The sequence below is a fragment of the Aethalodelphis obliquidens genome, unplaced genomic scaffold (genome assembly GCF_003676395.1).
Source record: "Aethalodelphis obliquidens isolate GAN/ISIS:26980383/991018 unplaced genomic scaffold, ASM367639v1 scaffold57, whole genome shotgun sequence".
Lineage (NCBI taxonomy): Eukaryota > Metazoa > Chordata > Mammalia > Artiodactyla > Delphinidae > Aethalodelphis > Aethalodelphis obliquidens.
Genome location: NW_020838001.1, coordinates 8,642,947 through 8,654,972, shown reverse-complemented (window position 1 = coordinate 8,654,972; position 12,026 = coordinate 8,642,947). Strand labels below are relative to the sequence as shown.

The following is a 12,026-nucleotide window of genomic DNA, read 5'->3' as shown; positions in this document are numbered from 1 at the left end:
CTCCTTTGCCATTTAAGTTACCTGCGTTCCTCCAGTAATGCATGACCTTATCATGACCTTTTCCTCTCTAATCCCAGTGTCCAACTTCTCTCTGTAACTCAGGTCTCTACTCTCCTGGGCCTTTGGGGAGCCACTGGGATGGAACTCCCAGGGAAACTCTGCTAAAGTATGTGGCATGTGATAACTGCAGAATAAATATTTCTTGATTAAATGAATAAACAGATGAACTGCGAAAGGTTGACCCAGTATCCACTTCCCCTGATTTAAACTAACTTAGTCCTTTTTTGCTGATGACCAAGTTGTGGAGAGAGTCACAGAGCGTGGTTAGGAAACAGCTTTACAGTCCAAAGAGCTGTGAGGATAGCCCAAGAAAGTGTCTACCACAAGAATATATTACGTAAACGGACTTTTTTTTTTCACGCAGACCGCACCCAATATGTATCCATCGTACATATAAAAAATTCCAATTTACTGAACGTCTGCAGGAAATAATAAAAGGGATGTTGTTTTGATGACCTTCAGAAAGCTTTCCATCCATCTCTACAGAGCACTTCTGGGCCCAGGAGAAGCCTCGTGTCATTAAACCACTCCAACTTCAACATTCCTTTAAACAAAGAATTCTGTGTGTTTGGTTCTGACATTCAGATAGAGGAAGGAAGCAGCCCTTCTCTCTTGAGCTGCGTGTACAAGTCACGCTTATGTTAGTGAGTTTTATGTGGTGTGGCAGGAATAAAAATCTATATGAAAATTGAATTGAAAATGTCTCTTTTTAGAAATGTGCCTGAGCTTAGATTTCTCCAGACGGCAGGGAGGCTGAGCCTTGGCTAATGGTACCTGGATTCTCTGTAAAGTCAGGTCTGTGCTCAGGAAGGGAGCCGGGGATCCCACAGCCCCGTAGCCTACCACCTCCTGGAACACAAAGCAGACAGAGCCCCTCAACACAGCCCTGCGAGGGGCCCTTGCTCTGGACCCAGTCACCACTGAAAGGTAGCTCAGCCTCCTTGAACAAGAAATCCTCTATCTCTTTCCTCAGCCTGCCAACAAGAGTGCCAATTAGTGCCAATAATAATATACATATTAACAGATTTCTAGACCACAGTCACCAAAACACTAGAGACTCATGACAGGAAGACCTTCTTCCGTGTCATCATTTACCGTACCTACTGGGTACACGGTGAGAAATTCTTGCGATCCCCTCATTTACGTCTGCCCTGCACACTGTGGAATCTTCATGTGATTTTAAACTGTCATTTAGTGGGGTAGATTGGCGAAAACGATCCTGTCACCACCGGATATGTTTTTAAATGAGGTCTTGATTGAATTCTGGTTTCATTTTTAAAAATCAACCTTCTTGAGTTTTATATTCTTCTCGGGTTATGACTCTTCCACCTCTGCTGCCACTTTAAAAACTGTCAGTGCTTTAACTGTAAACACTCTATTGTGGATTTTCAAGGCAACTACAAACATGGATGTTTGGCAAAAATCTGATATTTACATCATGCCACCCATGAATTATTTTGCACAATTTCATTTAAGCCATTCTGACCACAGGTTTTTTGAACAATTGAGGTGGTAATTCTTTTAATTGTTTCCTTTTTCTTTTAACCTTTGATGTAAGAGGAAATTTCTAAAGTTGGAGGATTTGTTTCAGCATTTACCCATATAATGACAGGGTAAAAAGTTTGCAGCATATATAGTATATTTTTCTAATGACATCTCTCCTTTTTAAAATCAAGCATTTGGGATAAGACCACCCTAATATTAATATTTGTGTAATATACATCATGGAACAGCTAATGAGCGTTATCCGTGACAAAATTCATCCACACTTGCAAAGTAGCGTGAATCTTTTTTGAATCAAAATCTGCTCACATTGAGTGTATTTCCTGATGCTTCGCACTTTTGATGCTTGTTTGCAGCCTTCATACTTAAAAAGTTTAAATCCGCAGCTCAGGGATTTCTGGCAACAAGAATGTTGGTGGCTGGGTTGCTCTGAAAAGATGATCTGTGGGGTTGTTCTGTTTTTATCATTGAGGAAAGTTGATCAGGATGGTTGTAATTCACATCTGATCTAGATCAGGGTTGGGGTGGGGCGATATACCCATCCCAGGTGCCGACTGCGCTGTTGCAACTGGACTAATCCCCTTTCGTTGTATAATCTATTTGTCCACTCACTCAGATAACGTGTGGACCTCTTTCTGCGCCGGGATGCTCTCTGAGTGCTGGGAGAAGCGAGGTCTCTGGCTTCAAGGGGACAGACATTTTACCTTTACATTTAGTGGGAGGACACAATCAATCAACAAACACACAAGATGATTTCAGAGTATGGTCAGTGCCATAGTGCTTTCAGTAAGTAGGTTGATGTGATCTAGAGTTACACAGAGAAGGGACAACTGGGCAGGAAGGGGCCATTTGAGCTGAATTCTAAAGCATGAAAAGGAACCAACTTCCAAAGAGGAAGAGCCTTCCAAGCAGAGAAATCTGCGATTGCAAAGTACCACCGTCAAGGAAAGGATCGGCAGACGCAAGAAGGAACCAGTAGGTTGTTGTACCATGGGTGTGGAGGGCAAGGCGAGAGTACTGGGCGATAAAGCAAAAAGGCAAAAGTCAAATCCTGCCAGCTCTTATAGACCAGGCGAAGGGTTTGAATTTTATTATAATATATTTCTATTTGTGCAGCAGAAAGACACTGCAGGAGTTAAAACAGTGAGTCGCCAACTAACATCTTTAATAAAGAATATTAGCAGAACTAGCAGTTAGTTCTCTGGAAAACAGACTAGAGGAAGTGGAAGCAGGAAGCCCATTTAGTCACGTGAGTGAACAGCAATGGCGACACAGAGCAGTGGCTGTGGAGTAGAAGAGAGATGGTCTCTTGACCGTAGAACTTTTAGACATGGAACTGAGTTTGCCCATGAATTACCTGTCCTGGGAGTGAAGAAGCTTCATGTGGCCACGGTCAGGTGGTGGTAAGGGGTGAAATTAGACATTTAGGTTGGACAGGGAGATGTTTGCCACCATGAAGTTTGATCTTAAACCCAACGTCAACAAGGAGGTTCTGCAGAGGACACTCCTTTCTCCTTGTGCCTCAGTGCAATTGTGCTCATTTTCTTTTGCTAGATAAGTATTCATAGGAATAAGCTTGCCACTCATCCACTTTACCAAGATTTACACACGATGCAATCTTATTGAACAAATCATCAATAGAGAGAGACACAGATACTCATTATACACACAGATCACCCATATTCTGGCTGTCTTCCCTCTCTTTCCCCTCAGCTGCTGGTGGCAAACAAAACCACTTAAGTGAACAGTTTTAAATGTATAATATGAAAATGTGCTTTTTAAAACTCTTTGGAACCTCCAGCCTTTGTTAAAATACGCTCACTCTGATGGACGCTTTGGCATTTTTTTTACGAGGCTTTTCAATGCGTTACTTTATCGGGTGCATGAGATTTAGTCTGTTCTGCAGAAGAAAACAGACACAAAGGGTCTCTCAGCGCGAGTTACTCTTCTGTAAAGGTTATAGTAAACATGTCAATGCCTAATTAAGCAGAAAATTTTATCTGTATTGTGGGGGAGGCATTTGCTGTCTTCGACTTTTCTTCTGGGGAATGCATTTAGAAGGACAAAGTAGATTGTGAAGTTGAGCTGGTCCGGAAAGCTCAGCTTCCAAATGTCAGCATTAAAAAAGACACTTCTTTTCTCCTTGTGTGAAAATGACTATATTGGCTGGGCAGATTGTCTGTGGGGGGTGTGTGTGCGCGCGCCTGCGTATGCAAGCATGCATGTATGTTTCATCGACACACATGCAACGAACGTAACGTGCATTATTTCCCAACTGCCTACTAAGTATCAGGCCCTGTGCTAGTCACTGAAAATAGGGAGATGAATAAAACCTGGCAACATGTTAACCAACCGTGATGAGCATCAGCTTTCTCTTTTCCCCCTAGATTTCTTCACCCGCTTTGTGTGTAGGTGTGTGTGTTCTTCGTTTCAGTGATCATATCACCCATAGGGGTGGTGACTATATAGCTTAGCCTGGAACAGTCCTGGCTAATAGGTACCATCCCAGTGTATGAGTAAGAAAGCCCTTTTAATTCTCAAAAGTAACCCTGTTTCTAATTGGTAACATTTGCCTGATTCTTTGGAGTATTTTGCTTGGCTCTGTAACAAGTCATTTATTAATTTTGTTAATAGACCTTTTCCTTCATCTTAATGGTATGACTATTTCTACAAACATACAAACTAGTCCAGGAAAAAGAAAACACGATGAGGATGGGGTCGGGGGTGGAGTGTGATCTAATTCAGTTATTCTAAGCTAGGGTTTTCTTGCAAGTAGTGACCACTTATTAACGACTGTTTGCCTAGATTGAGAAGCTTCTTTTTCTTCAAATCAATTTATGGAACTAGAGACCAGCAACCCCAGTTTAATGAAAAATCCACTTGTCAACCTGCTAGGAAAGCAAAAACACAACACCAATAACAACAACAACAAAATGGAACACAACCGCAAAACCACTGGCGAGGCTGAGTTTTTACATTTCATTTTGTTTTACTCTATCATGCCCTTAAAATTGTGGGCTCTCGTCCACAGTATTCCTACAGTTCTCCCCTCCGAGGTGGTTATATATTTGGTGACATTTCAAAGAAACCCCATGGCTTGACCTTTAACCTTTGGGTCTCTGCAAAGTTTTCTTATTTATTAGATTGGTACTAAAAAGAGAGTGGAACCTAGTGGTTAAGACCATGGATTCTCTCATCACACAGGCTGGGTTCAGGCATGACCCTGCAATGCTAACTCTGTGGCCTTGGGGAAAATTTCTCAAACTCAGAGCCTCAGTTTCTGCATCTGTGAAATGAAAATAATAATAGTTTCTACTTCGTGTGGATATTAGATAAAATGAAAGACTGTATTTGCAATAGTTAGCACAGGTCCTAGGAGATAATAATAAATATTCTTCATCTTCAATGTGGTATATATACATATATGTGCAGATATACATATATATATATATATATATACACACACACACATACATATATAATGGAATAGTACTCAGCCACAAAAAAAGTATGAAATATTGCCGTTTGCAGCAACATGGATGGACCGAGAGATTATCATACTAAGTGAAGTAAGTCAAACAGAGAAAGACAAATATTATAGGGTATCATTTATATGTAGAATCTAAAAAGCAATACAAATGAACTTATTTACAAAACAGAAACAGACTCACAGACATAGAAAACAAATTTATGGTTACCAAAGAGGAGGCAGGGGAGGGATAAATTAGGGGTATGGGATTAACAGATACACACTACTGTACATAAAATAGGTAACCAACAAGGATTTACTGTATAGCACAGGGAACTATATTCAATATCTTATAATAGCCTATAATGGAAAAGAATCTGAAAAGACGTATATATAAATATGTGTATAACTGAATCACTTTGCTGTACACCAGAAACTAACACATTATTGTAAATCAGCTACAGTTCAAGTTTTAAAAAACCCTAATTTTGGAAAATAAATAAGTAAATAAAAATCTGAAAAAGAAATATTCTTTCTTTTCAGTCTTTGGAGCCCTTGGAGTTCCTGACTGCAGGTGACTTACTCCTAATAATCCCCCTTCTCTCCTCTCTGCCTGCCTCTCAGGAGAGACCGCCAATGCTTGAGCACCCCTTTTTTCAAGTATTATACCTGGTGAATGGAAGTAACAGCATTGTCCTAGGGTTTCTCCCAAGTACCCACCTGCACTGAGAGGGGAGATAGGACCTCATAAGGAAAATACCGCATTGAGATCATGCAGCCCTTACACATCTAAGACTGAATCTCCCTTGCTTTGGTACTTCTTTGGTTGCATTTTATCCACGTGGCTCTGAAAAGGCCAGGTGAAGAAAATGAGCACATGAGCATAAATAGTCACATTCCTCATCTCCATTGATGGGTATTTGCCCCTTAATTCCCTTTGCACCCGCTCTCTCATGCCTTCATTTTCCCTATGCAATTACTGGTCCTAAGTCCTTTCAGAGAAGGGAAAGCATGCATCCCCAATAGCATTTTGCATCTACAAATCAAATGTATAATTGGCATCTCATGACGGGTACCCACAAATCAGTGCATTTGACATTACAGGCACAAGATCGAGAGGGCATTTTCAGCCTTGTCTGAAAAGGTCTTCATAAACCTGTTTGAGAATAATAGGATAGTTCCCAAATCTCCCATTCTAACACCATTTGCTATTATTTTAAAATCATTATATTTGCTGAGCTTACATAATTTTTCAGCTATCAATGGAAGATTTTATTTGATACTCCATAATCTGTCTTCCTGCTGTGCGACTCTCTACAAATAAAAATGTTATAACAAAAAGGACCCTCGCTATCAAAAATGTAATGGCTATGCATCCAAATTACTTCTGAGCACTCAAAAATGAGTGTATGCCAGCAGGGCCAAGTGTCTTGGTAAACCTTACCATGAGGATGCCAAGGGTCAAGTCTTAGTTTTCTTATGAGCCAACGTCCTTCTTGTAGAGCTATGTCTGTAATAGCATCTGAATTTCAGTCCAGCTTTCCTGAGAGTCATACACGTGAATTTAGTGACTGTCCCATTATAGGAGTATTAGAGTGATAGTCCTTAAACAGGAAAATTATTAACTTGGAATTCTAGGCACTTATAAAGAATTATGACTCCTGCCCATTTTTTTAAAAAGGCATTAGATGGCACAAAAGACATCACTTGGCTTTTTCCTGTATCCGTTGCTTGCTTCATAAAAGTGTCGATTACATTGTTAGTTCCATATGGGAAGCACTTTGTCCAAGTGGGGAAATTGGGATGGGATATGTCACCTGCTACTGTTATCTCATCTCTTCTTGTTCTCTTGCAGGCTATGCCCAGGAAGAACAGCTGAAGGAAGAGGAGGAAATAAAAGAGGAGGAGGAAGAAGAAGACAGTGGTTCGGTAGCTCAACTTCAGGGCAGCAATGACCCAGGGACAGATGAGGAGCTAGAAACGGGCCCCGAGCAGAAAGGCTGCTTCAGCTACCAGAACTCGCCAGGAAGTCACCTGTCCAATCAGGATGCCGAGAATGAGTCCTTGCTGAGTGACGCCAGTGATCAGGTGTCAGACATCAAGAGTGTGTGTGGCCGAGATGCCTTGGACAAGAAAGCAAGCGTGCACCCCAAGCTTCCAAACGAAGCCCACAGTTGCATGGATAAAATGACCGCCGTCTATGCCAACATCTTGTCTGATTCCTACTGGTCGGGCCTGGGTCTTGGCTTCAAACTGTCCAACAGCGAGAGACGGAATTGTGACCCCCGAAATGGCAGCAACAAGACTGATTTCGATTGGCACCAAGACGCTCTGTCCAAAAGCCTACAGCAGAACTTGCCTTCCAGATCCGTGTCGAAGCCCAGCCTGTTCAGCTCGGTCCAGCTGTACCGGCAGAGCAGTAAGATGTGCGGGACCGTTTTCACCGGGGCCAGCAGGTTCCGGTGCCGGCAGTGCAGTGCCGCCTATGACACCCTGGTCGAGTTGACCGTGCACATGAACGAAACGGGCCACTATCAAGATGACAACCGCAGAAAGGACAAGCTCAGACCCACGAGCTATTCAAAGCCCCGGAAAAGGGCTTTCCAGGATATGGACAAGGAGGACGCTCAGAAGGTCCTGAAATGTATGTTTTGTGGTGACTCCTTCGATTCCCTCCAAGATTTGAGCGTCCACATGATCAAAACAAAACATTACCAAAAAGTGCCTTTGAAGGAACCAGTACCAACCATTTCATCGAAAATGGTCACTCCGGCGAAGAAACGCATCTTTGACATCAATCGGCCGTGCTCCCCCGATTCGACCACAGGCTCGTTTGCAGATTCGTTTCCTTCTCAGAAGAACGCCAACTTACAGCTGTCCTCCAACAATCGCTACGGCTACCAAAATGGCGCCAGCTACACCTGGCAGTTCGAGGCCTGCAAGTCGCAGATCTTGAAGTGCATGGAGTGTGGGAGCTCCCACGATACTTTGCAGCAGCTCACCACCCACATGATGGTCACCGGTCACTTTCTCAAGGTCACCAGCTCTGCCTCCAAGAAAGGGAAGCAGCTGGTGCTAGACCCACTCGCCGTGGAGAAGATGCAGTCATTGTCAGATGCCCCGAACAGTGATTCTCTGGCTCCCAAGCCATCGAGTAACTCAGCTTCCGACTGCACGGCTTCGACAACTGAGTTAAAGAGAGAGAGTAAAAAAGAAAAACCAGAGCCGATCAACAAGGATGAGAAAGTCGTGAAAAGCGAGGACTGTAAGGACCCTCTACAGAAGCCTTTAGACCCGACGATAAAATACCAGTATCTAAGGGAGGAAGATCTGGAAGACGGCTCAAAGGGTGGAGGCGACATTTTGAAGTCACTAGAAAATACTGTTACCACCGCCATCAACAAAGCCCAAAATGGGGCTCCCAGCTGGAGCGCGTACCCCAGCATCCATGCCGCCTACCAGCTGTCAGAGGGTACCAAGCCTTCCTTGCCGATGGGCTCCCAGGTCCTGCAGATTCGACCCAACCTCAGCAACAAGTTAAGGCCGATCGCACCCAAGTGGAAAGTAATGCCGCTGGTTTCTGTGCCCACGAGCCTGACCCCATACACGCAAGTTAAGAAGGAACCCGACGACAAAGATGAAGTGGTGAAGGAGTGTGGGAAAGAGAGTCCCCAGGAAGAGGCGTCCTCTTTCAGCCACAGTGAGGGGGACTCTTTCTCCAAATGTGAACCCCCTTCAGAATCCAAAAAGGCTGAGCCTTGTCCCCTGAAGGAGGAGGACAAGCGGATGAAAGAAGGTGGTGAGAAAGAGAAAGCCCAGCCCCTGGAGCCAGCATCTTCTCCCAGCAGTGGCTGTGCCCTCGCCAGCCACGCTTCGGCCCTGCCATGCATCAACCCGCTCAGCGCCCTGCAGTCCGTCCTGAACAACCACCTGGGCAAAGCTACGGAACCCTTGCGCTCTCCTTCCTGCTCCAGCCCGAGCTCAAGCACAATGTCGATGTTTCATAAGTCGAATCTCAGTGTCATGGACAAGCCGGTTTTGAGTCCTGTCTCCACCAGGCCGGCCAGCGTGTCCAGACGCTACCTGTTTGAGAGCAACGATCAGCCCATCGACCTGACCAAGTCCAAAAGCAAGAAGGCTGAGTCCTCGCAAGCACAGTCCTGTACGTCCCCGCCCCAGAAGCACGCTCTGTCTGATATCGCGGACATGGTCAAAGTCCTCCCCAAAGCCACCACCCCAAAGCCTGCTGCTTCCTCCAGGGTCCCTCCCGTGAAGCTGGAGATGGACGTCAGGCGCTTTGAGGACGTGTCCAGCGAAGTCTCAACCTTGCATAAAAGAAAAGGCCGGCAGTCCAACTGGAACCCTCAGCATCTTCTGATCCTGCAGGCTCAGTTTGCCTCCAGCCTCTTCCAGACCTCGGAGGGCAAATACCTGCTGTCCGATCTGGGCCCACAAGAGCGAATGCAGATCTCGAAGTTCACGGGGCTCTCCATGACCACCATCAGCCACTGGCTCGCCAACGTCAAGTACCAGCTTAGGAAAACGGGCGGGACCAAATTTCTGAAAAACATGGACAAAGGACAGCCTATCTTTTATTGCAGCGACTGTGTCTCCCAGTTCCGAACCCCTTCTACCTACATCAGTCACTTAGAATCTCACCTAGGTTTCCAAATGAAGGACATGACCCGCGTGGCCGTGGAACAGCAAAGCAAAGTGGAGCGAGAGATCTCCCGGGTATCGTCGGCTCAGAGGTCACCGGAAACCATAGCTGGCGAAGAGGACACAGACTCTAAGTTCAAGTGTAAGTTGTGCTGTCGGACATTTGTGAGCAAACACGCAGTAAAACTCCACCTAAGCAAAACGCACAGCAAGTCACCCGAACACCATTCACAGTTTGTAACAGACGTGGATGAAGAATAGCTCTGCAGGTATGGGTTTGCTCCCACGTGGTTGTGACAGTCACTTCGTGAGGAGCTTCTAGAAGGGAGATGGGTCTATTTAGAGGCAGCTGACATCTCCCTATACCAAGAGCACAGTAGCCTGCTGGAATAGCACGAATTTTTGTGGAAGACTAGAACATGATAATTAAGCCCTAGCCATTCTCTCAATTTCTCCAGTTCAGCGTTGGGAAATAGAATAAAATGGGTTCAGAGAGATGGAGCTCACAGGTATACTGCTTCTTGATACCCAAGGCCCCTCTTAGTTACCCAAGGCCCAACTTTCAAAGTCCGGCCAAGGCTACACCTCATTTTAATTGATAAGTATTGACTTTTCTTACTGTCCCATTTCACCACCTCACCTTCCGAGAGTAACACGAATGACTTGCAAGGTGATGAAAACTCTTTTTAAAAAGTGAGCGAGCGAATAAGATTGTAGGGTTCCTGGGGGCAGCCACTATACAGAGGTTTCTTAATCAGCTCATGAATAGTCTAAAGCTGGCTTTATTATTCTTACTAGTAATTAATGCTTTGGGCAGCTTACCTGCAGCATCTGCTACCTTCCACCCCCTCCCCTTTATTTCCTGTCCATTACGTCTCCTGTGAAAGGGCATATGCCCTGTAGTTGGATGGTAGGAAAATACTCTTCTCTGCAGAACACTGAGATGAAAAGAGAGGAAGCTTATTTTGCTCCCTCGTCTTTTGGTTGTCCTGAAGATAAAGCTAATATCAGAGTCCACCTTTAGCAAAGGTAGATGCAATGCATGGCTTTGAGATTTTATTTTATATAAAGAAGCAAAGGACGTTCTGCACACTCATTGCCAATGCACATGGGGTCCCACAGCTTGAGATAATTGGCATCATGTATCCTCAAAGTTCCATGCCTGGCAGCGTCACCAGTGCCCAGACTACCTATGTCACCTTCAGGAAAGAGGGCAGACACAAGGTCAAGTACCTTGGCAGACTAGTCCCACCAGCCATTTTCAAACGTTGAGCATAAGCAAGGCTGGACCTCCTTTCACCACCCTTTATGTATTTTCTCTACCTCCTTTTCTCTCCCCTCCAGCATGATACCCCCCACGTGCTAGGGACCATCAAATGTTCAGGTTGGGGTGTTAGGCCACACCCCATAATGGGACCCAACCTGACTTAAGCCTTTGGCACTTACCAGCCCAGTTTATGTCATGCTAGGTTATAGATTAGCTCTTTCGGTTAAGATACGAGATACGAACAGCTCATACTAGCATACACTTGACCCTTAGACAATTTGGGGGTTAGGGGTGCCAACCCTCTGCGCAGTGGGAAATCCGCGTGTAACTTACAGTCGGCCCTCCCTATGGTGTAGCCTGCCTATCCCTGCTTCCTCTGTAGCCGAGGTTCCACACACACAGATTCAACCAACCCTGGGCTGTGTAGTATTTACGCTTGAAAAAAATCCATGTATAAGTGGACTCAGGCAGCTCAAACCCATGTTGTTCAAGGGTCAACTGTATAAGCCCTCACCACCTCCTCCTGTCAGAGCACTTGTTAAATGGGAGACTTTCGGATCAAGCCACCGAGCGGTGGGCACCAGCGGGGCTCCAGGTGGGGACGGCTCTGTATATGGTGTGGCTTGGGCTCACTTCACATCACATAGGGAGGGTCACTGAATGCAAGGCTGGTCAGAATGAAATGAAGGGTTAAACACTGGGGCTGTTGCCTCAGTGAGAAGATCTAAGAGCTTCTGACAAAGGGGGAACCCATCCTATCGCTCTAACGGCTAATGGCTCTCTGGGCCCAAATGAAGACTTTTGTTTTGTTTGCATGTTTTTATCATGATAATTAAAGTGTATTTACTGGCAGATTCCTCTCTTGCTTTCCCAGCATGATTTGTTCAGCTCATACTGTTGAAAGAAAAGCTGAAATGCATCTATCGGATCTAAATGTGAGCTTGGGTCTCCGTGACACCTATTTATGTGCTATATAACATTTTAAATTTTATGTAACTTACTATCGTGCTTTTCTGGTCCTTCAAAAAAGAAAAGAGTAGATGGATAGACACAGAACACACAGAGATA

General features: G+C 44.8%; 1 protein-coding gene across 1 annotated transcript in view; it reads left to right on the top strand.

Annotated features, from left to right (window-relative positions):
- Positions 1-11,815, top strand: part of TSHZ2 (teashirt zinc finger homeobox 2) — a 274,009-nt gene extending 262,194 nt beyond the window's left edge. Inside the window, exon 2 of the mRNA XM_027086962.1 lies at positions 6,888-11,815. Coding sequence (XP_026942763.1) covers positions 6,888-9,952 — 3,065 coding nt within the window. The 3' untranslated portion in view covers positions 9,953-11,815. The remainder of the gene's footprint in view (positions 1-6,887) is intronic.
- The last annotated feature ends 211 nt before the right edge of the window (positions 11,816-12,026 follow it).